Source organism: Acanthochromis polyacanthus, chromosome 13 (assembly GCF_021347895.1).
Source record: "Acanthochromis polyacanthus isolate Apoly-LR-REF ecotype Palm Island chromosome 13, KAUST_Apoly_ChrSc, whole genome shotgun sequence".
Classification (NCBI taxonomy): Eukaryota; Metazoa; Chordata; class Actinopteri; family Pomacentridae; genus Acanthochromis; species Acanthochromis polyacanthus.
Genome location: NC_067125.1, coordinates 26,234,240 through 26,254,977, shown reverse-complemented (window position 1 = coordinate 26,254,977; position 20,738 = coordinate 26,234,240). Strand labels below are relative to the sequence as shown.

The window sequence follows — 20,738 nt, the reverse complement described above, 5'->3', positions numbered from 1 at the left end:
TCTTTCTTGACTGAACACATTTATTTCTTATGCAAAATACTGCAGATACTGTATAAAAATCTTGCTTACAAATCATGACAGTGACAATATAAAGACAGCTATAGTACAGTCTTCTCCCAATTAAAAAAAATACACAAGGAGAAACACAATCCATACACGTGTCTGCTGTAATGCAAAATACTGGCTCTCTGAAGGCACTTGGTACATTTGTGAAATTCTGCGATTTGAGGCTAAGTGTGATCTAAAATAAGGGGTGTTTTTTGCTGAAATCTGTGTAGAAAATTAGATTTTGTTAGGTTTTTTGTTTGTTTGTCCAAAGATGTAAAATGCTCCAAACTGGCATTACATTAGACTAGGTCAAATTCATTAAGTGCCTCAGTCTCAGCACCACTTTATGTGGTTCATAAACCATGTACAGTACCAAAGGTATTGCAAAAAACACATTTTAACTTAGCAAGGGATTTCAGTAATGCTACTGGTATAACATACCACTGTATATGGTTTCATACATAAGTACCTTTGACGTATACAACAAAGAAACACAGCGCCTCATCAGAACTACACCTACTCCCAAAATGTGTGCAGGATGTGGTCGGGTCCATTTCATTGGCAGAATAATGGACTAATATGTATATAAGTGCATGCAGCATGATGATGTAAAGTTGCAGCTAGTCCTAAAAGCAGAGATTTGGATGCTCTTCACTTCCATTTCTAGCTGCTCTGTTCTCCTCTTTGACTCTTCTGGTAACAGTTGTCTATTTACAGTGCTAAACCTCGAGAAAAAATATCCCAAAATAAGAGTTGGAGGATGATGTCAGAGGAAGAGGTTAGTCATGTTTCCCAGCCTTCGCTCATTTACGGAAAAAAAGGCCCTGTAATGTTTTCTCAGGGTTTGTTCTACCCCGTTGTGAAAATGTAAGTTGAACACAGGCTTCTACATGAAAACACACGTATGTACAGGAGAAAACAAGACACAAAATGGAAGAACAGAAAAGATATACAAATTATAAACATACACAGATATAAAAAACCCAAAACATTAGTGCAAAGTTGTAGAAATACAAAAATCAGCATACAAAATTACAAAATGTGTAATAACACTGTGCTTGAGACAAAAGCAAAGGTGAGGAGCTCATCGTTTGTGTTGAGTAACTCCACCGTGTCCTCAGTCCGCCCACCTGTACCTCGGATTATTTGTACCCTCTTGATTTGACCAGTACCTCCGTCCCTGTACAACAAAGTCTCAGATTCCTGAGTCATGACAAAGACGTATAGATTAGTTGAAACCTGTCAGTGAGAAAACAGTCGTCTTATGTGCGCTGCAAATGGCTCAATGTGCTTAAAGCAGCACTAACAGTAAAACCCGTGGAGGAGATACAAGAGTGTGTTAGAGCGCTACACTGGGCTGTGATGCAAACTACTGTAGTTCATATATATATATATATATATATATATATATATAAGATGAAGGTTCCTCTGACAGACGTTTGTAAAGCCCTTTGTGTTCTTTGCAAATTTTGGTTTTCTGTTCTCATATTTTATTCTGTTTCTGTTCAGGTGTGGTGAAACTCAAGTCTAGGTTTTCTTTGTTGAGACATCAAACTAATTACAGGACTCGAGTTTTACCCAGCAACAGCCATGCTGGCAATTTGAGCCTCAAAATATTTTACAACCCTGTTTGAATGCAACCTTAAAGCAGCCAGTTGTCTTCACCAGATTCTGCTGCTTATTTCTTTTCCAATCAAGCTGTTTTTGCTCTGAGCTACACAGATACAGGAATAAGTGAGGCTTCTCCAACAGAGCTTCCTCAAGTGGGCTGAGTTTTTATCCACGTTAGTGCTTACTCACTGGAAAAGTTTGAGCTTTTGAGCTTGCACAGTTGTAGGTTCAGTCTGGCAGTGTCTGAGCTGGTTTCACAAAGAGGTTTGATTTAGTTTTTTTTAGCTTAATTGCTCTGCTGCATACAGGCAGTTGGACAGGAATGGTATATTATTGCTATAGTGACTGGGGATTAATTTCTCTGATTGTGCTGCAGTGTTTGTGGGCAACAGCATGTGCTCTAAACTCCCACTGTCAAATTTTACACCCACTTGGAATTGTGCTCATCTTAGAAGAGAGGGCTTTGACATAAAAAATAATGCCGGTCCTTCACTTCCTTGGAATGCCTTCGGCTGTGTGTGTGGATTTGTGCAAAACACGTTTGAAGAGGCACATAAGGTTTCTTACAGTCAGTAGCAAGAGGCTGCAAGGTTCTTGTTCTTGGACTGGGATAGCACACTTTGGCAGTGAGCAGTCTTGTCATTTAAAGGAGGGAATCCATTACTGCCAGGGCATTTTCCTGGATGAATCCCTGTCCTCCAGCAGCTCCACAGTTGGGGTGGGAGCTGGGGTGGAGTTGGGGGTGGAGTGGTAGGATGGCTGTAGAGGCAGCGTGGCTGTGGAGGACGACACCGGCATGTCCAGGCTCTCCATGGAGTCACAAAGGGTCCGGTTGGTCTCGTGTTGGGGACAGAGGACGTAGCGGTTGGGGGGGTGGACCTCCACCGTGGTCACAGAGTCCAGACCTTTTAGGCAGAGAGGAGTCGGACCCCCGGTGGGGTCACGACCGCCAACGGCACCGAGCTCCATGGAGGACTCGTCCATGTTGACGTACAGAATCTCATCGGGGTCCTGGGTGTCCGGAAGATCCTCCAGAGCTTTTTCCAGCTCGCAGCGCAGGGACTCGAACGATGGTCGATCCTTTGGGCTCAGTAGCCAGCAGGAGAACATCAGAGCGTAACTGGAGAGGACACGGAAATGTGAATAGTGTGCTTAATGTCAATGCATTGTTAAAATTTGTGAAAAACAGGATTTTGAGTGCAGTTTCTTGGGATGTTTCCTTGACTGGAGTATGTTATTTGATTTGATTCAGAGTGACGTGCTCAGCTGGCACATTTTCAACTAATTAGTTGAAATTATTTTCTAGTTTGGCCGAGAAAATCATTTTCCCCAAATTTTCTGATAATAAATAAATATTTGCTTGAGTCAAAAGGCTCTTAGGAGTTTTTCAACTTCTTAAGGTTTAGCGTTAAGGAATTTTTCGTTCTTACAAATCCAATCCCAATCTCTTTTTGTCCAGTATTTAATTTACCATTTCATTAGTTTTGCAAACTCACTTAAATTACCACAACATGTGAAAAGTAAAATGAATTCAAAATTGTCTCAAAATCAGTTCATTTTGATTATAATCGTAACTATTTTACCTATCAGGCTTTTATGTTCTTCAACAGCCTTTTCAAACTGGCCAGGCTTTTACTGAAAAGTTCAAAGAATCTTTTGAAACATGGGAACGATTCAAGGAAGTATGTAAGATCACTGGAAAGCAGATAGATTGGAGTGTTTTTAATCTGTTGCCTTGACTGTTTCATGGGGAAAAAAGGTATATTTAATCAGGGGTGAAAGAATTTCATCGCCAGTGGAGTGTGTTTTGAGAGGCAGCTGAAACTTACATGCAGTCCAGACAGTCTGGAGGCTGTTTGAGACGGTTTCCTTGTCTCAAATAATCATAAATCTCACTGTTTTCCACCCCAGGATACGGCGTCTGGCCCCGAGTGGCGATTTCCCACATGGTGACTCCAAACGACCACTGATAATGAGATGGAGTAGGAATTAGAATTAGACAGACAGAGAGGGTAAGGGTTAAGCAGCTCCGAATTCCTCCAGACTTTTACACACCTTGCCACACAATAGTCAAACATGAATCTGCACTGGTCAAACATAAGAAATGGAAAAATATAGCAGCCATGTTTGCCTGGTAGTTTTGGACATCCTGCTTTGTAAAGAATGCCCATAATTTTTAATGCTCGCACTGTATCCACGTGTTTTCTCACACACTCAGGCCCCTAAAATATACATGCGATGTTTTAACCAGCTGTTACAGCTGATGTCCGTTCCAGATGTTGGTTATGACATATTTCTGTATATTCTGTTGTAAATGGCAGACATTTAGAATAATACATCAGAATTCTGTCGTAATAAGGCCATTTAGCAGTTTTATGGAGTGAGGACAGAAAATATTTCCCCCACTGAATACAACTAGAAATACCTTCTGTTGCTGTAACTTGTGAGAACATTGCATTAACTTCCACTATATTATTAATGTACATGTCAAACCCAGCGTCTTCTCTTTACTTCAACAATTAAAAAAAACAAAAAAACCCACTGTTGAACACTCACCGCCTGCAGTTATATAAGATGGTTGGTGGTTTCAATTGTGCTTTTTTTTCTTGGTACAGGAGTACTACAACATGATTTAGTTTTCCACTTCCAATACATTTGCAAAACCCTGGCTAAATGTGAAGTAATTTTCTTGGTCTTTCTCCTCTGATCACAAACAAAAGCAAAGTCTTAACCCGCTAACACGTCGTTGCAATTTTGGGAAACATTGTCAGTTGTGTCTCCACAATGTGATTAACAACAACACACACTAACAAGGCAGCAGTCAGTGAACTAACCACGTCGCTCTTTGTGGTGTAGACGCGGTCAGCTAAGCTTTCGATGGCGATCCATTTAACGGGCATCTTGGAGATCCGTCCCTGTCTGTAGTAGTCTCCGTTGTAGATCTTCTTGGAGAGGCCAAAGTCGGCCACACATACATTCATATTCTCATTCAGCCTGAGATAAAAGATCAAAATGTTACACTCAGTGCTGTAATTCTTTGGAAAATAATGACATTTGTGCTGTTCATATGGTCTTTCTACTTGTACTCCACTACAAACAGTTATTCTATCCATTTAGATTTTACATCCAAATCAGAATCAGACATGCTTTATTGATTCAGTTCCTTATATTAAAGTTGCTCTCATTCAACGTCTTAGAAATATTAGCACTACAAAAACTCTATAAACATAAATAGAAAAATGTGCCTCAAAAATATAAACATGAAAAAGTATAAGCATTTAAGAAATAAAAAAAAATATATGATCACTTTTATTTTACAATTTTGCCATATTAATCTTTTGTTGATTGGGCTTTCTTTTTGTGTCATGTTGCTTTGAGTTGTAGTTTTATTTCAGCCATTTCACGACTGTTGAAAAAGGGAAAGAAGATGAGCAAACAAGAGCACCTACAGGAACTGAGAAAGTAAAAAGTGGAAGCAGAGATTGTGCTTACATGCAGTTACGAGCAGCGAGGTCTCTGTGGATGAAGTTCTTGCTGCTGAGGTACTCCATTCCTCGGGCAATATCGGTCATAAACTTCACTAGCATCTGAGATGGGAGGTACTGCAGGACAGCACAGAGAGAACAAGGCTTTATTTACACATCCACCACAGCTGACATGCGTTTTCTGCACAGTAGGGGGCACCAGAGCACGTCTCTTTGAGGGCCTATAATCAGTCTGAACTTATTACCCTCTTTCCCAGATACCAACAGCTTCCTCCTGTGGGAACAATAGGCTCCAGCACCGCTGTGTTTTTTGAAAGTTTGCCGAACTCATAGACGTTTCAACATTCTGCGTGAGTCTTGTTTTGATTAGTGCCTGTGTTTCTCAACATGATTCCTCTGGGACATACTGCGTACATCAGCTCTCAGTTCCAAAAAACCTCCTTCATCCATTAATAAGTACTGTAAAACTGCACAGAGCGAAGACGCACTCATCTCGTGTTGTAATGATCTCAGAGTGTACTCGCGACCAAAAAGGTGTGGGTGGAGACTTAGTTAACCAACATCTGCGTTGAACTTTGGATGCAATTTTGCTGACAGACATTGAACTGAACTTATAAACCCCAATCCCATTAAGCTGTTAGATTGCGTATATTTGTGCAGATGTGTGCTGCTGACTCTGTGCTTTTGGTTGTTTGTAATCAGACTAACCACAGGACAGTCGCCAAGCCTCGAGTATAGCAGATAGCTGTGCAGGTCTCCATGTTTCATGTATGGCAGGATGACCACTGGGGATGGGTAACCTTCACTCTCCACGGTCTGCAGGCACACACCTGAAAAAACACCTTGAATTAGTACGAAACAAACGTGCATGTTCTGCATATCAGAAATCAACATAATTGTGCTCATTGTTGGCTTAAGGTGTCAATTCACCTTCAAAGAAATAAAAAGCAAACATGTTTTTGACATATCTGGCTCAAAAAGTTCCACCTTTAACCAAAAATAATCAATCTTTACAGAAACCACGTCCCTGTTGCTCTGGTTAAAATACAAAAAATGCAGTACATCTGATCTATTACGTATGTAGAAAGACACAAATACAGTTTTATTCATATCATCTAAACATAAGCAGCACAAATCCTGACTCGCCTAAAAGCCTCATGACGTTTGGGTGGTCGAACTCCTTCATGCAGGCAGCCTCACGTAGGAAATCTTCCATCTCTGAGCGCGTGCAGATGGCAACTGTGGAAGAGACGGTGCAGAAGTGAGGCCACGTTGTTGAGCTACACATGGCATTAACGCTGCACGCCTGACAGGTTGCCAAGGCGAGAAATAAACTTTTATTTCAAAGGACGTTTTGACTGCTAGATTTATTAAACCACAAATTAAAACATGTTAGCAGTATTTTTCTACCACTAAGTTTATTTTAACTTTACCACAGTTTGAAAAAAAAAAATCACAAGGGTGGTGCTGTCTTTCCCTCCAAAAAATTCAGTTTTAATACAACTGACCTTAATGGCCGCTACGGTTTACATGGTGTCAACCTCTTCTTCAGCCAATATTTTACAAACTGTGCCTTTGTCTGTTTTCTGATCAAAAACTGTGATTTTTGCCTCGAGCACTTGTTAAATTTTGACCCACAGGGCTGCCTATCAAATGGCCAGTGTTCCATAGATGAAGGGGTTCATTGTGGTGATTGCTCAGTACTTTTGCTGTCTACTCACTTTTCATAGTCTTGACAGCAACTTTGAGAACAGACTCCTCCTGAGTCAGCAGGCCTTCCATCACAGAGCCAAACTCCCCTGAAGAGAGAATTCAAAACACAAAAAACACAGTTTAGAAGCAATTTGAGATGTAACATTAAATAGTGAAGAGTGGGTAATTCCCTGAGGATATTATACTGCAAACAGCTAGACTATACCCAGGCTCAAAACATATTAGTGTCAGACGGAAATTACTAGAGATAAGTGCAAAGCAAATATTGGTGCTATGGCAGATTAATTCTGAGTATGTACTGATAAAAAAAAAAGTGCTTCCAAATGCCTGTTTTTACTTGGTGTTTGTCAGGCACTCCCAGAGTCAGAACTGCTACTGTACGCATTAATCCAGGCTGTCCCAGAAATGAGACAAATGCAAAGAAAAACAAAACAAAACAAAGCAAAGCATTACCTTCTCCCAGAGTCTTTCCCAGGGTTAGTTTATGTCTGTCCACCATCACATCTTGGAGCTTCTGCTTCAGCTCATCGCTGATGCCCAGGCTGTTCACTGAACAGGAAAAAATAAGGAATTTTAATGGTGCTTGGAGCCCAAAGCACATTAATTAACACAGAAAGGAGAGAAAAACAGCCAGATTGTAACAAGCAGCCTCCCTTACTTTTCCAAAACCACAATGCACAACACAAAGTCAAAAACAAAGTGTCAATAAACACTGCCAGACTTAAACAACAATGAAAATGGAACTATAACTGAACTGAAACGACCCTGTCTACTTGTAAAACTCAACAAAATGGACATTAAATCCTCTTTTTTCATCTGTTTTGTTAATGCAAAAAGAATTAATTTTAAGTGTCTGTTGCATTTGAAGTTGCATTCAAATAATAAATATTTGAGGTTAGGCACAAACATACTTCTGCGCTGCCTTTTGTTCTAAATGTCTACTACTTTGTGTTAGAACCAGCTGTATGTTTTTAAATTCCAAGAGTTTATAGTACATTCAGATTTTATCAGAACAAACAAATGAAAAATTGGACTGAAACAAACAGACAAAAGCACTTTGGTAAAAACTAAAGCATTACAACAACAGGTGGACAACTCTGTCGAGATTATCTGAAATTGGGCCTCTCTGTCCTCGTTTTGTCAGCAGTGGGACACACGAACCATGTGATCCTGCAGGGTCCAGGTCGGGTTGGGGAGCTTATAAGCTGCTCTGAATGTCCCTCCACAGCTGGCTGTCATTGAGCGGTGAGCAGACTGCCGCAGACCTTAGCTCTGTTTTCACATCTGGGCCAGGATGTGACAAGGCCACAATATGCTCAGACATCCCATCCAGCTGCTGCTACACTATCAATCTGCCTCATGTTGGACAACTATGTACTCAATCTGGAGGCATGTTCCAACACATGCTGCCGTGACCATATTTATGCCAATGCATGCAGTAACCGAGGCCCCAGGGTCCGGGTTTGTCCTGAGAACTGGCTGAATTTACAGATCAACATCAGCAGCGTAAATCCCGCCCAAATCCCTCCAATCTGACTCCTTCCTCTATGCTCTGTGCACTTTCCATCATTCACTCAGAGTACACGTTATCTCCTCATCTTTTTTCTTTTGGCTCATCTCATTTTACTCATTGAATAGTTTTTGGCTTTTTTTTTTCTCTGAAGTTTTGTCTTTCCCCCGGCCTCTTTGTGACTGCGGCAAGCTGAGACTGGTGGATGAGGCCTATACAAACATTGTGTGCAACTGGGGACAATGTCGGGGCTTGACTGTGACCCAGCTGTGTGAATTTTGAATCTGTAAGCTGTGTTTACAGGTACGTATCACTGTGTGTAATCATACGGACTCAGAGGGGCTGCTGGATGCTGACAACACACAAACCACAGCAAAACATTTATTTATGGGTCGATCTGACAGCCACAAACCCAGTGGGCTCAGATGCAGTCAAGCAGTGAGGCCCTGCTTTCTCTCCCCAGATTTCCTGGCTTTCTTCACTGTCTAATAAAGCCCCAAAATGCCAAAACAATAATCTTAAAAAGCACTTCTTTGTATTAGTCACTGCTCCACCTGGACTAAACTTGAAGTTCCCTCTTCATTCCTGTCAGAGCGGTCGAGCAACTCCTCATCTGTTGTTGCACTCTGTTTGATTTTGAAATCTCATCTATCGGAGGGGAAACATTAAGTCACTCACTCCTTGATGTAACTGAATCTCCCTCTTGACTTTTTTTAAGTCTCACCTTTATTTGCTTGGCCCGTGAAGTCAAATTTAATTTTGCAATTCGTGCCAGACTGCACAGAGCATAACTTCGCGAACAGATTTGCTGCACATCCAACTGTCGTGTTACATAATGCATATAACACAGAGGGCACAATGTTTCTGTGGAGAATGTCATCTGACCGAACACTACAGGGCTGTTATCACAGCTGTGGGGACTGAATTAACCCCTTCGCTGTTCGTGGCTTTGATCAACCAAACAAACTGAGGATGTGATTCCTGTCTTGAACTGCGGAGAATGGAGCTGTTGTCGTGTGACATGAGAGGCACCGATTTCCTTCCACTGAACTGTTGGATTCAGTCCCAGGAAATCAGAGAAGATGCTACTTGTTTTGTATCTCTGTCCTCTGGGGCAGGTCTGGGCTTGCTGCTAACAGTATCTCTTCCTGAGTCAGGGGCAAACATAAAGCCTTCCTGACAAACCTGTTGGGACAGAGAGGAACTTACATGTTGCCTCTGTAGTCCTGCGGCTGTAGGTGCGTCGGGCGCGATACCGGACCACCAGTTCACCGCTCTCCATCATGGGTTCAAACGCCTCCCTGTGAATGCAAACACACAAAACTGAGCAACACGCAATAAGTAATAACAAATGAGCTGAAAGCAAGGCGATGCACCGCAATTCATGCAAAGTAAATGCCTTGTTTTCCATCAAAAACGCCTCAAAATGCAAGTGAGTCAACTAGGTCAAGGGACTGAAAAAAATGAAACTTTTTGGGTTTGGCACAGTTATATTGAGTCCCTCCCTTCCACCCACGAGGAGCACAAACAACCAACGCACCCAAAACGCGTCTCCTTGCGCCGCAGCTTGGCCACATAAACAGCCATGAGCACAGCTATGGACACAGCGCCGGCGATGGCCATTACCACATACCACCAGTGCCAGGAAAAGGCTGGGGGTGACGAGGGACCTGAAGGGGTGTGGACACAGAGATGAGTCATGTAGGTCTTAAAAGATGGAGTGAAAATGTCAGATTTTAAAGCCCTTAAGGTAACAAAAGCTGTAATCAATCCAAAACAGGGAAGAATTTGTACTTCTAGATGCATTGAGTTACAACTCGCCAGATCATTTATTGCTGTTAGCCACTTTAGTGACCCCAAACAGGATCAATTTAAAATGCTTTGCAATCTAAAATGTTCAAATCTTTAGCTTTTGTTGTGTTTTGATACAAATGCAAATGTTTGGCATGCATGTGCTTGACCAAATCTCACCACACAACATTCTTACAAGGGTTGTAGTGGGATTGACTGACAAAAATAGCAGTTATAATCTCGTAATTACACAGTGTATTCTTATGATATACATAAGCAGCATTATTGGGGCTAAAGATATGTTTCAGCTGGCCAAATTCATCCCTGAACAGATCTTTACTTTCTAAAAATATGCTCCTTTTCCAAGTTCTTCCCATCCCATCTCTCCCACTGAACTTTCACCCTCGCTAACTACTTCTAAACACTCCCAACAAACTCTTATTCATTCATACTTATCCTCCCCCAACTTTCCCCGCTGCCTCGTTTTCATTTGCCATTCTCGTTGTTTGAATTGTCTGTCTGGCTCTATTAGACAAAGCAAACAGAGATGCTACACTGTTCCTGCCTGTTATAAATATTTATGATGCGTCTCCCCATTCACCCTCCTCCCCAGCATCCCTCTTCCCCTTTCCCGTCTCTCTCTGAGACCCTCTCTTCTCCTTTTTCTCTTCCTTCCTCTTTTTCCAAAATACACAGGACGGAACTATCGCGGAGGAACCCAGTGACAGAGAATAAGAAAGAGAAGTCCTGCAGTGGAAAAAAACACACCATGAGCTCACTTCCACTGTCACTGTGTCACTCGGTGTCACTCTGAGAGTTCACAGAAGAGCGTGTTTGTGCATTTGCATGTGCAAAAGTCAGCAATTACTCACCTCTGAATCCCCCTATTTCTGTGGGAGTAAAGAAAGGAGACTTTAGGTTAATATTGTGAATTTCAGGAGAAAAGCATTCTTCCTTATTTTGTAAAACTGTAAAAAAGAAAGCCTGCTTTAGCTTGAATAATTCATGTGAGAGTGGTGTTCTTACTAAGAAAGCTGACGTAAAATCAGGAAATTGCGCACAAGACGGTTCAGTTTTGAAGAGCATCTTAATTCAAAATGAAATATCTAATCTGTTTGAGCAGTGTGTCAAACTAGATGTTTGCTCTTTCAAGATTTAAACCTTCAAACACCATTTTATTCAGAGTTTTAATAATATATATACTGCCGTTAAAAGTTTGGGGTCACACACAAGCAATTTCATGTTTTCCATGAAAACCCACACTTTTATTCATATGCTAACATAACTGCACAAGGGTTTTCTAATCATCAATGAGCATTTCAACACCATTAGCTAACACAATGTAGCATTAGAACACAGGAGTGATGGTTGCTGGAAATGTTCCTCTGTACCCCTATGGAGATATTCGATTAAAAATCAGCTGTTTCCAGATAGAATAGTCATTTACCACATTAATTATGTCTAGACTGTATCTCTGATTAATTAAATGCTATCTTCACTGAAAAAATATTGCTTTTCCTTCAAAAATAAGGACATTTCTAAGTGACTCCAAACTTTTAAACGGTGGTGTATCAGTAATGCTATCACTGTACCACTGTCGTAGTCACTTTATTCAAATGAAGGTTTATAAGTGCACTTTCTGCTGTCAGTTTAAGTCTCCTTCTTTATTTAGCTCTGGTTTAGTTTTTTATAAATTGTATATATTTGGTTAAGGACGATCGGTCCAATTGTCTAGTTTTCTGTGCATATGACAAGTAAACTGCTTGAATCTTAAATATATTAGCATTTGTGATGTTTCTTGTCACTCACCAGGAGAAATGAGTGTCAGAGTCTGTGCGGGGGTCCAGGGCCCTTGACCCGCCCCTGTATATGCACAAACTCGAAAAGTCACATTGGACAGGGGGACAGACAGGTTGATTGACAGCTCAGTGTCCAAGCCAGTGTCCACAACAAACTGTCAACAAAAGGAAAAGAGAGGGAGTGTCAGTATCAGGCAGACTGGATATTTAATTTACTTAAAGCAGTATCTGTCAACCTGATGAACAAGTTTAGAGATCATCAGCTTTGTGTTGTGTTTTGTTGCGTGTATGTGACTTCACTTCTGGAGTTAACACTGCAATAACTATGCAATAACACAAATATAACACCATAACTATTTATTACACAGTATACTTACATTTATATATTTTTAGAACGATGCACATATTATGCTTTTTCTCTTTATGTTTTCATTCTTAGGAACATATTTTCTACTTCTATATTGTCTGTACTGTTTATATTTATAAGACTTTGTATGAGAGCAACTGTAACGTGAGCAATTTCCCCTCCGGATCAATGAAGTATTTCTGATTGTGACTGACCTGCTGTGCTGCAGGTGTACTGTACTCCACCATGTAACCCTGCAGTTCTCCGTTCAGTTTCCCCGGAGGCCCCTCCCACACCATCAGCACCTCCGTGCCATTTAGCACAGCCGTCACGTTGGCAGGAGGGTTTTCTGGCACTGAAACACAAAATACAACAGAGCTCTGAAGCATTTCGCTTTTCACACGGTTACGTTTCTATCTGCAATCGAGCCGATGTGAGGTTAGAAAAGCATGCGGCTGAAGGTGTGGCGGTTTCCATGTCAAAAGCCTGGTATGAAGGAGGATCCTGCAGCACTGTGGGCTCGGTGGCCAGGGGTTAGTCAGGCATGTGTTGTTTTGACAGCCTGGAGCCTCTGGGGTGTGGAGAACTACAACAGCTGGAGGGAGAAGATGTCAGAGAATGTGGAGAATTCCCTTTTACTGGGACGAAAAGGCATCCGAGGGCACCACAGACAGGCCTGATTAGTGGAGTTCAGAAGCGTCCCTCTCTTTGTGTCCACATGCTTGGACAAAGTCAGGTGGACACAATCTGGGGCCTGAGTCCAACTTCTTCATGCTGACCCTTTTCCTTCTGCTGCTCTATTCTCTTTTGCCTGCCATTTCTTTTCTAAACTTCTGGAGCGAAGAGTGAAAAAGGGCTGCTGGCAGGCCGAAATACCCAGTGGAGAGAGAACCTAGTTGAACAACATGCTAGAAATAGTGTGAGGAATTTGTGTATATGTGTGTACGTGATTGATGCCTTGTACAGCACAGAAAACTTTTCAGAAAGAAAGGACTTTTCCCTTTGTTGGTGTTCGAGTTCAGCCTCTTTTTGGTCTTTTTTTTTCCTCACTGCAGGCTTTTCGAAGTCACACAAACTAGCTGGACACCCACACACACACATCCACTAAGTCACTGAGAGTTTGGGAAACATGGGCCAGCCTATGGATGATGTTATCAGGAAGCGTTTGGCGGCTGATTGTTTCCACATGTGGTCCGTGTTCAGCCTGCCAGCAGCAACGAAAACAACCTCCAAGTCAAGTTCGTTCCAGCAGTTCAGCTCCACCTATGCTCCATCATCTCTCTGCCTCCTCCTCCTTCCTCTTTGTTGCCTGTCCACTCTCTTTTCTGTCCGTCTCCTCCCCGTCTCATCTTTCTCTCTTTCCCTGTCCTCCATCCAATGAATCCACCTTCTCTTTTCCAAGTTTTCTTCTCACTCACTGCCCTCTCTGTGGTAATGCCTCTCCCTTTTTTTTTTTTTCACGGAGCTATGAGTTCAAGAGACCAGAGTTGACGTAAAACTTCATGGAGGAAAAAACAGCTTCATTTTGAAAAAAAAAAAAGAATTGGAAAGTTGCAAAAAGAAAACTAGACTTGTGCTGGTTCAGTTTTCCGAGATGCAGAAACTCTAGAGTAAAACTGCCTCACACTGTTTCTTTGTCTTCCACATGAAAGCAGTTTGCCAAGAGGCTGAGAAACAAACTCTGGAGCCACAATTAGTTCACAACAGTAGAGGTTAACATCTGTATCCATGGCAGACTACTGTTTCACATCCTGTTGGTGCTGCTATTGAAAACGCAGTGTCAAATATCAACATTTGGAAGCAGGGATGTGACTCTTTGTCTGTTTCTGTAGGTTTTATTTCATCTCTCCGTCTAGTTCGCCTCCACGTGAGTCAGCATGTGTATGGAAAAGGGTCATCCTTTCTCCAAAAACAGATTTACAACCCTGGGATCTGGAGTCTGGTCCCCATAAATGAAAACAAACTCAGCACTACACAGGAAACATGTTTTCCAGATCCTACTGAACACAAATATTAGTGCCATCAAAAAAATGTCACAGCTCCTAAAGACGTCCACCTCATTTCAATTTTTTAATGAAACAGACGTCGCCTTTCTTGGAAACAGAGTCATTTAGTGCTTGCGGTTGCAATTCAATCCAAACAGGATTAAATGTGACACACGTGTGCGTACCGTTGCCACATCATCATGACTCACTTCAATCAGGATGGTGAATTTGGTTTCCAGTGATTACTTATGGTGTCTTTTCAGACTGAAGTTATGTCACAAGTGTGTAAATGGAATCAGAGGTCTATTCGATTACTTTTTCAGTGTCTTAGTGACTCATTCTCTGCTCAGGATGGATTTCTGGAGGTCTTTTAGGCATCAAAAGGAAAATGCATTTACAAGAATTGATATGTAAAACATAATCTCACTGCAGCTTTAGGATTAAAGGGGGCGACATAGGTCGTCTCACTTCCTCTCCCAGCCCTCCCCCTCTCTTTCTGTTCTCTCATCCTCCAGGGAAAATAATGGGCTTTGGGAAAATAGCAAAATGAGTGTTTTCTCAAAGCGCCCCCATCTCCCATTTCTCTGCTCCTCCATCCTTTCCCTTTCCTTGCTCGCGACATCAAACCACTTTTTCTGTGTGTTTTTTCCCACAGTGCCTAGCTGTGTGCACTGAAAAGAGAAATCACAGGTCAGCCGAGGTCAAAAAAGGGGGGGGGGGATGAGAGATGAAGGAGTGAAGCTGAAAGACTGGATTGAGAAAAACTTGTTCAGCTTGTTTGGGGATGCAGGAAATAACTCTCTGGGCAATGTTTGCAGGATTTGAGGCAGGAAAAGCCTTCAGCAAGAGAATCGGTAGAAGTTAGGACATTCCATTTGAAGGAAATGAATGAATGATGGAAATGGAGGAGCACTAAACGGGGATATCTGCACCGGGATGACATATGCAAGAGTGCAACACGTCTGCACAATTTTTCAGTGGGAAAGAAGTTAAAGCTCAACAGTAGAGCACTATGGGAGTATGGTCACAGTGTTCGGCACTGAAACCACTGAGAGGGATGTGGAAAATATGGCTGAGCTGTGAGCAGTCCACCTCTTCTCTTCTCTCTCCTGAACTGTCTTTGACCACAAGCTAAATCTTCTGTTTCTTCATATGACTCATTAGGACGAGTGCTAAGATCTGCTGGAGCGAGAAACAATGCTGTTCAAAGAAAAATTGTATCGCTTGTGAATTTTTTACACAGAAATGAAACACAGATTGCTTTAACTTTCCAAAATAAAGAACAGAAACTGTGGCCTTCATCTTAATGACAGCTACTTCTTCCTCTTTCTCCTCCTGTTCATGAGAAAGTAAAAAATGCTGCATTGAAGTGCTTTCGGATCAACAAGCAGCTTCCATTGTGGAAAGCCCCCATCATCCCTCCTGTGGCATATCTCTCCTCTTAGTGTACGCTATTTCCACTCCTATTTATCCAGGGATAGAGACAGCATGAGCTGGCATGGAAAATCCCACCTCAGTTTAAACTCAAACACACAGCAGCCTAGCATTACAGTTTGGACAGATCCTAACTGAAGCCTTTCAGGAGAATTTAACGTCCACCCTCGCTTTTCCTCGTCTCCACCTCCTCTGTCCCTTCGATGCCAGTCAGCCTTCTACCTCCAGAGTTTACATTTGGAAATGGGTTCACAGAGGTGCAGTGGCTTCCATCTGGTATTCTTCATAAACAGAGACTAAGTAAAGGGGCACAGGAGGGAGTATTATGACCAACAGTGTACTGTAACTCGACTCCTTGTTATCATAGAGTATGTTCCCAATAACTCCTGACTCACTCAGAGAAACTGTCAGCAAATTTAGATTTGTAGTGAAGCAAAAACACCTTAAAACAAGGTCAGAAAAAAGTGCTTGTTGGGGAAAACATACTTTTCAACAAACACTGTGTCCCTGATAAGATGAGTATCTCTGTCGGGACTTTACGTGATTTAATAAAGCTTTTAAATAGGCAGTATGAATGTGACTACACTCGGAGTGTATGACCACTTGAATTTTAGACGAGACAGAAAACTGTGAAACTGACAGCCCAAGGCATGAAAGAGCATTAGAACACAGCTGCAATGAATTAACCACAGCCTCAACAGAAAATAATAAACCGTCAAATCTGCAGACTTGAGTCAGAATTTGGAAAAACCCTGAGACAAAAATAAAAATAAGAAAGCAACACATGCAAAAATGTTTAATATTTAATAACTTGGCCACATATATATTATATAGTCAATAGACTCATCATAGCTGTATTAAAAAAAAAAACCACTAAAACAGCTTTAAAATGGAAGTGTATGAATGCTGCATCATCCAAGCAGCTAAAACTGCTGTTGTTCTTTGCCTATAAAAATATTTAACTTGAGGTACTTGAGATTAGACTGCAGGAAAATATACAGCTCGAGTTTATTGGCACAAACTGGGTGTTTGTTATTCTAATAAAAATGACAAAAATGCCCAAAAAGTAACTCAGTGGCACCTGCTAGTAACTGTGCAGCTTCTTTCCAGAACTGGTAAAAGTGGAGTGCAGGAATGGGAAGAGACTTGAACTTTCATCAGATAACGGAGCCACGGCCTTGACACACTTCTGAGGAAGTGATCCCACACACACACACCCAGACAACTCATCCACAGTGAAAACAAACACTCTGAGGACTCACCTCCTTCTTTGGTGCGTAGCTCCACCCAGGGCGTCCAGTCAGAGGGACCCTGGCTGCTGTGACAGGCCACCCTGACGGCGTAGAGGCTGTGGGGCTCCAAGTCCCCGATGAGGTGGGCAGCCGGTGGGATGTTCACGTTCTGGTTGTGGATCAACTCATCTGGGCCTGTCGTGTAGGACTCTCCCGAGTGTTTGGCCTGGAACATTGAGATAACAAATTTTTTACAGCCTTGAACTTCCTTAATTTAGACTGTGGTGGTTAATTTGTTTTATTGCTTTATGGCACAAACAGGAAGCCGCTGTTTTGGTGCAAACACAGCTAGAGCCGCAGTTTTGGTGGATAAATCATTTTGAAGATAATAGTAATTTAAAGAAAAGCCAAAGCAAAAATATAGAGAAATAGGAAAACATGCACAACAACAACTAGAAACGTAAGTCTTGAAAGGAATTAGATTCGATTGGGCTCTATTAAAATCATGAATCACACCTCTATAAGCTAACTGTTATGTCTAAAATAATAATAGCTCACATCTCACAGCTTTACACTAAGAGAATAACAGAGTTAGATAAATCATGTTGCACATGTCAAGATAGGAAAAAGTGTCTCTGTAATTAAAATATTTTGTTTTTTTTCTCGTATTTTTCTCTGTATCCGCAGTAACTGATGGTGTCATGGATGAGGTGCTGTGGTTGAAAAGATAAGAAGCAGAACTGGTATGTAACCCTGCTCCTGGCAGTGGCAGGGGAGAGGAGTGTCATTAGGTGTTGATTTCCAAAAATGGTGTAAAATCTGCTCCACTGCTCCTCCGAACGTGACCGAGGCTCAGCAAGGTGCACCGAAAGCAGAACTCATCAGCCCCGAATCATAAACAGAAAGCTGCTGCCTCTGCAAACCCTCTGCAGTAAACACATTAAAGAGGAACACAAGGTAGGAAAAAATCCTTCATTGCAGCACTTTTAAAACCACATTAAAGTTGCTGGTGTAGACTATTGTTCTGCTGTATCGCTCATTATCAAGGCACCCCTGCAGGCCTCATGCTGCACTTGGCAGGGAGGCGTTTACAGTTAAAAACATATAAATAACTGTAATAAAAGCTCCAACACAAAAAAGATTCAGCGCTTGAGTGTGAGCAGGTGCGGATGTGCCTTGCTTTGTTACTGATTTTACAAACACCAGTATTCAGAGGTCACGTACTGTAAGGGGCTGGGTGGGTGATTTGTTCCTCATGGCATGATTTAGGTGGCGTGAGCCCAAGAAATATTAAGCTGCATGAGTGCTGAGTGCATGAATGTGTGTGTTTGTGAGAGGAAAAGAGTTGAGTCTTTACTATGAATCACCGTCAAGCCTGTAAAACGAGTGTGTTTAATCTGATAGTACAGCTCAGCTCTGAGTCACATTTTATCCTGAATTCCTCTGCTATGGCTCAGACTCACAATACCTGCTGTCACTGCCTTTTCCTGTTTTCTTCAGCTGACTTTCTCTCTTTTCATTCTACTCCCATCTCTATTTTGTGCTCCTATTCGTGGAGCCCCGTCTTTTCTGCTCTCCACATTGTTGCCTTTTTCACGTTTCTCTTCACCGAACAATGAACCGTTAAATTCAGACTTTTGCCCCATTTTGTTGAGGCAGGCCCCTTGTCTTGTTCCCCTGTGAGAGTGAGGGAGTGAGGGGGTGAGGGGAGGGGGGGGGGGGGGGGGGGGTATGAGGGGCAGCTTTATTAGAACCAGACGTTTAGGGGTGGTGCTGCGCTGCACGAGAGAAAATGTTCCTCCACTCGGCTACGAGCTGTAATGGCCACAAAGCAGGATAGTGGCAGAGAGACACAGACAGAGCAAGAGAGGGAGTGGTGCTGCACAATATTAGTCCAGGAGGCCACTTTCCCAGCGTGAAACCTGATCCACTGCTACATGAATAAAGCAGGGAGGGGTAGAGGATGAGTTACGCGAAGAAAAGAAACACAGGGCTCTCTTTTCGTTAAAATTAGGCTTGCAAAAGGTAAGACTCTGGTCTTTGGAGTCCTGCAAACAGAGGTTGAAAGATGTGTTTGCTTGACATGCAGGTCAAACAGCTGCAGTGATTTTTCCGGGCTGGTTCTCTCAGCTAGTCGTGGTGTTTGCTTTGTCTCACATTGTCTCACCTGTACAGAGCAGCGGATTATCGGGTAGTCGCCTCCAAAACCCGGCTGCCACGATAAACGGAGTGAGTTCTGAGTGATCTCCACAGCTCTCACATTCTGAGGCTGGCCTGGGAGGACTGAAGAAAGGCGGAGAGTAAACAAAGACATTACAGCAAGGAGTTCTGCAACTGACAATTCTGAAATGTAAAAAGTATATTTAATCCAGGTGGAGTGCTTGTGGACACCTACCAGTGATGGTCCCAGACCCAGAGGTGGACACTCCCTTGTGGTTGTGAGCTTCACAAGAGAAGGTGCTGGTCCTGTTCAGACCTGGATGACAAAATAAAACATGCACGTGTGAAGCGGAAACATTTCGACTCTTTTGAAACCACGAGTGTTCGCTCGGCATGCTGACTTTGACTTAATGTTAACGTGAGAAACACTGTGAAAGTTCAAACTGAAGTGAGAACAGTGTAAGCAGAACAGTTTCCGTAAAATCTGAGTCGACACTATATGTTCAGCTTGTGTGTGCCTGCACATTTTAGAGAATGTGACAGTCGTAGATCTAGAGCAGACTTTTAGGGTTTTAACATTAAATAAAACACATCTGCCAGAAATTATGCGTACCCACCCTAAACCAGTCAGCGTTGAGCATCTTTCTGCAACATTTCATCAAATCAGACCTCAAACTGGGGCGTTTCAAATGTAATATTTTTATTGTAATATTTCAGCATCCCTCCATCTGACACATTTGCATAAAACTGCTGTGTGTGAGTCACACATTGAGTTTAGGTTCACTATTTTATGTTATAATATGATGCCATCATATCCGGTACAATTTCTTTAGGTTTAATCAAAATGAGGCCAATGATAGACGGACACATGAAGTCTTACACTATTTATCTTCTCAGCTGTTTCATTTTTTTTCAATTAAGTTTTTATTTCATTGATTCGAATGCAAAGCTAAATCATATTGAGAATAATCAATGTATGCATTCACAGTAAACACAAATTTGATAATTCAAGTTCATAAGACATCTAAGTTGGAATAAATTTAGTTATAATAGCAGTATTTTAGGCATCTTGGTCACATGTAGCTGCTGTTAATATTTCTCAAACGGTCAGTAGGATCTCCTTTATTCCACATTACGACATTTAAGCGCCGTGTAAACAATGTGGTTTTCCTGTTGCTGGTCATTTTTGTCCAAAGCTAGTCAGATTTCAACCATTGATTGGCCAGAAAATCGTTTTTACACAAAGTTCCAACGAGAAAATTGAACATAACTTGATTACAAGCACCACAAACTCACTCTGAAGAAGATGAATCTCAAACATATTGAGTCTAAAATTGGAAAGTTTTGTTTTTTCCAAGTCTGCAGCTTCTATGTAATACAGAGAGTTAAACTTTTTTTGCTGCATTGTTTTGAGGGAGGACAAAGAGGGTGGTCGTGTTGAGGTGTAAAAGGCTGAGCTGCTGCTTTCAAGAGGCTCCTCTGAAGGGGCAAAACACTGTGACACACACTGACATTCAGCAGAGAATGAGTCTTCTCACAGAGTGACTCACAGCGTGCTCACACACTCGAAACATTCCACAACACAACACAGGCTCACACACAGACACACACAGAAACATGTGAC

General features: G+C 41.9%; 1 protein-coding gene across 1 annotated transcript in view; it reads right to left on the bottom strand.

Annotated features, from left to right (window-relative positions):
- Nucleotides 1-20,738, bottom strand: part of LOC110957936 (tyrosine-protein kinase receptor UFO) — a 30,822-nt gene continuing 10,084 nt past the window's right edge. The window contains exons 5-20 of the mRNA XM_022204179.2: nucleotides 19,350-19,430; nucleotides 19,122-19,237; nucleotides 16,985-17,180; nucleotides 12,519-12,658; nucleotides 11,968-12,112; nucleotides 11,031-11,048; nucleotides 9,908-10,037; nucleotides 9,577-9,668; nucleotides 7,311-7,406; nucleotides 6,866-6,943; nucleotides 6,291-6,383; nucleotides 5,853-5,974; nucleotides 5,152-5,261; nucleotides 4,494-4,653; nucleotides 3,489-3,625; nucleotides 1-2,779 (exon numbers count right to left, since the gene is read on the bottom strand). Of these exons, the coding sequence (XP_022059871.1) occupies nucleotides 2,320-2,779; nucleotides 3,489-3,625; nucleotides 4,494-4,653; nucleotides 5,152-5,261; nucleotides 5,853-5,974; nucleotides 6,291-6,383; nucleotides 6,866-6,943; nucleotides 7,311-7,406; nucleotides 9,577-9,668; nucleotides 9,908-10,037; nucleotides 11,031-11,048; nucleotides 11,968-12,112; nucleotides 12,519-12,658; nucleotides 16,985-17,180; nucleotides 19,122-19,237; nucleotides 19,350-19,430 (2,174 nt within the window). The 3' untranslated portion in view covers nucleotides 1-2,319. The remainder of the gene's footprint in view (nucleotides 2,780-3,488; nucleotides 3,626-4,493; nucleotides 4,654-5,151; nucleotides 5,262-5,852; nucleotides 5,975-6,290; nucleotides 6,384-6,865; nucleotides 6,944-7,310; nucleotides 7,407-9,576; nucleotides 9,669-9,907; nucleotides 10,038-11,030; nucleotides 11,049-11,967; nucleotides 12,113-12,518; nucleotides 12,659-16,984; nucleotides 17,181-19,121; nucleotides 19,238-19,349; nucleotides 19,431-20,738) is intronic.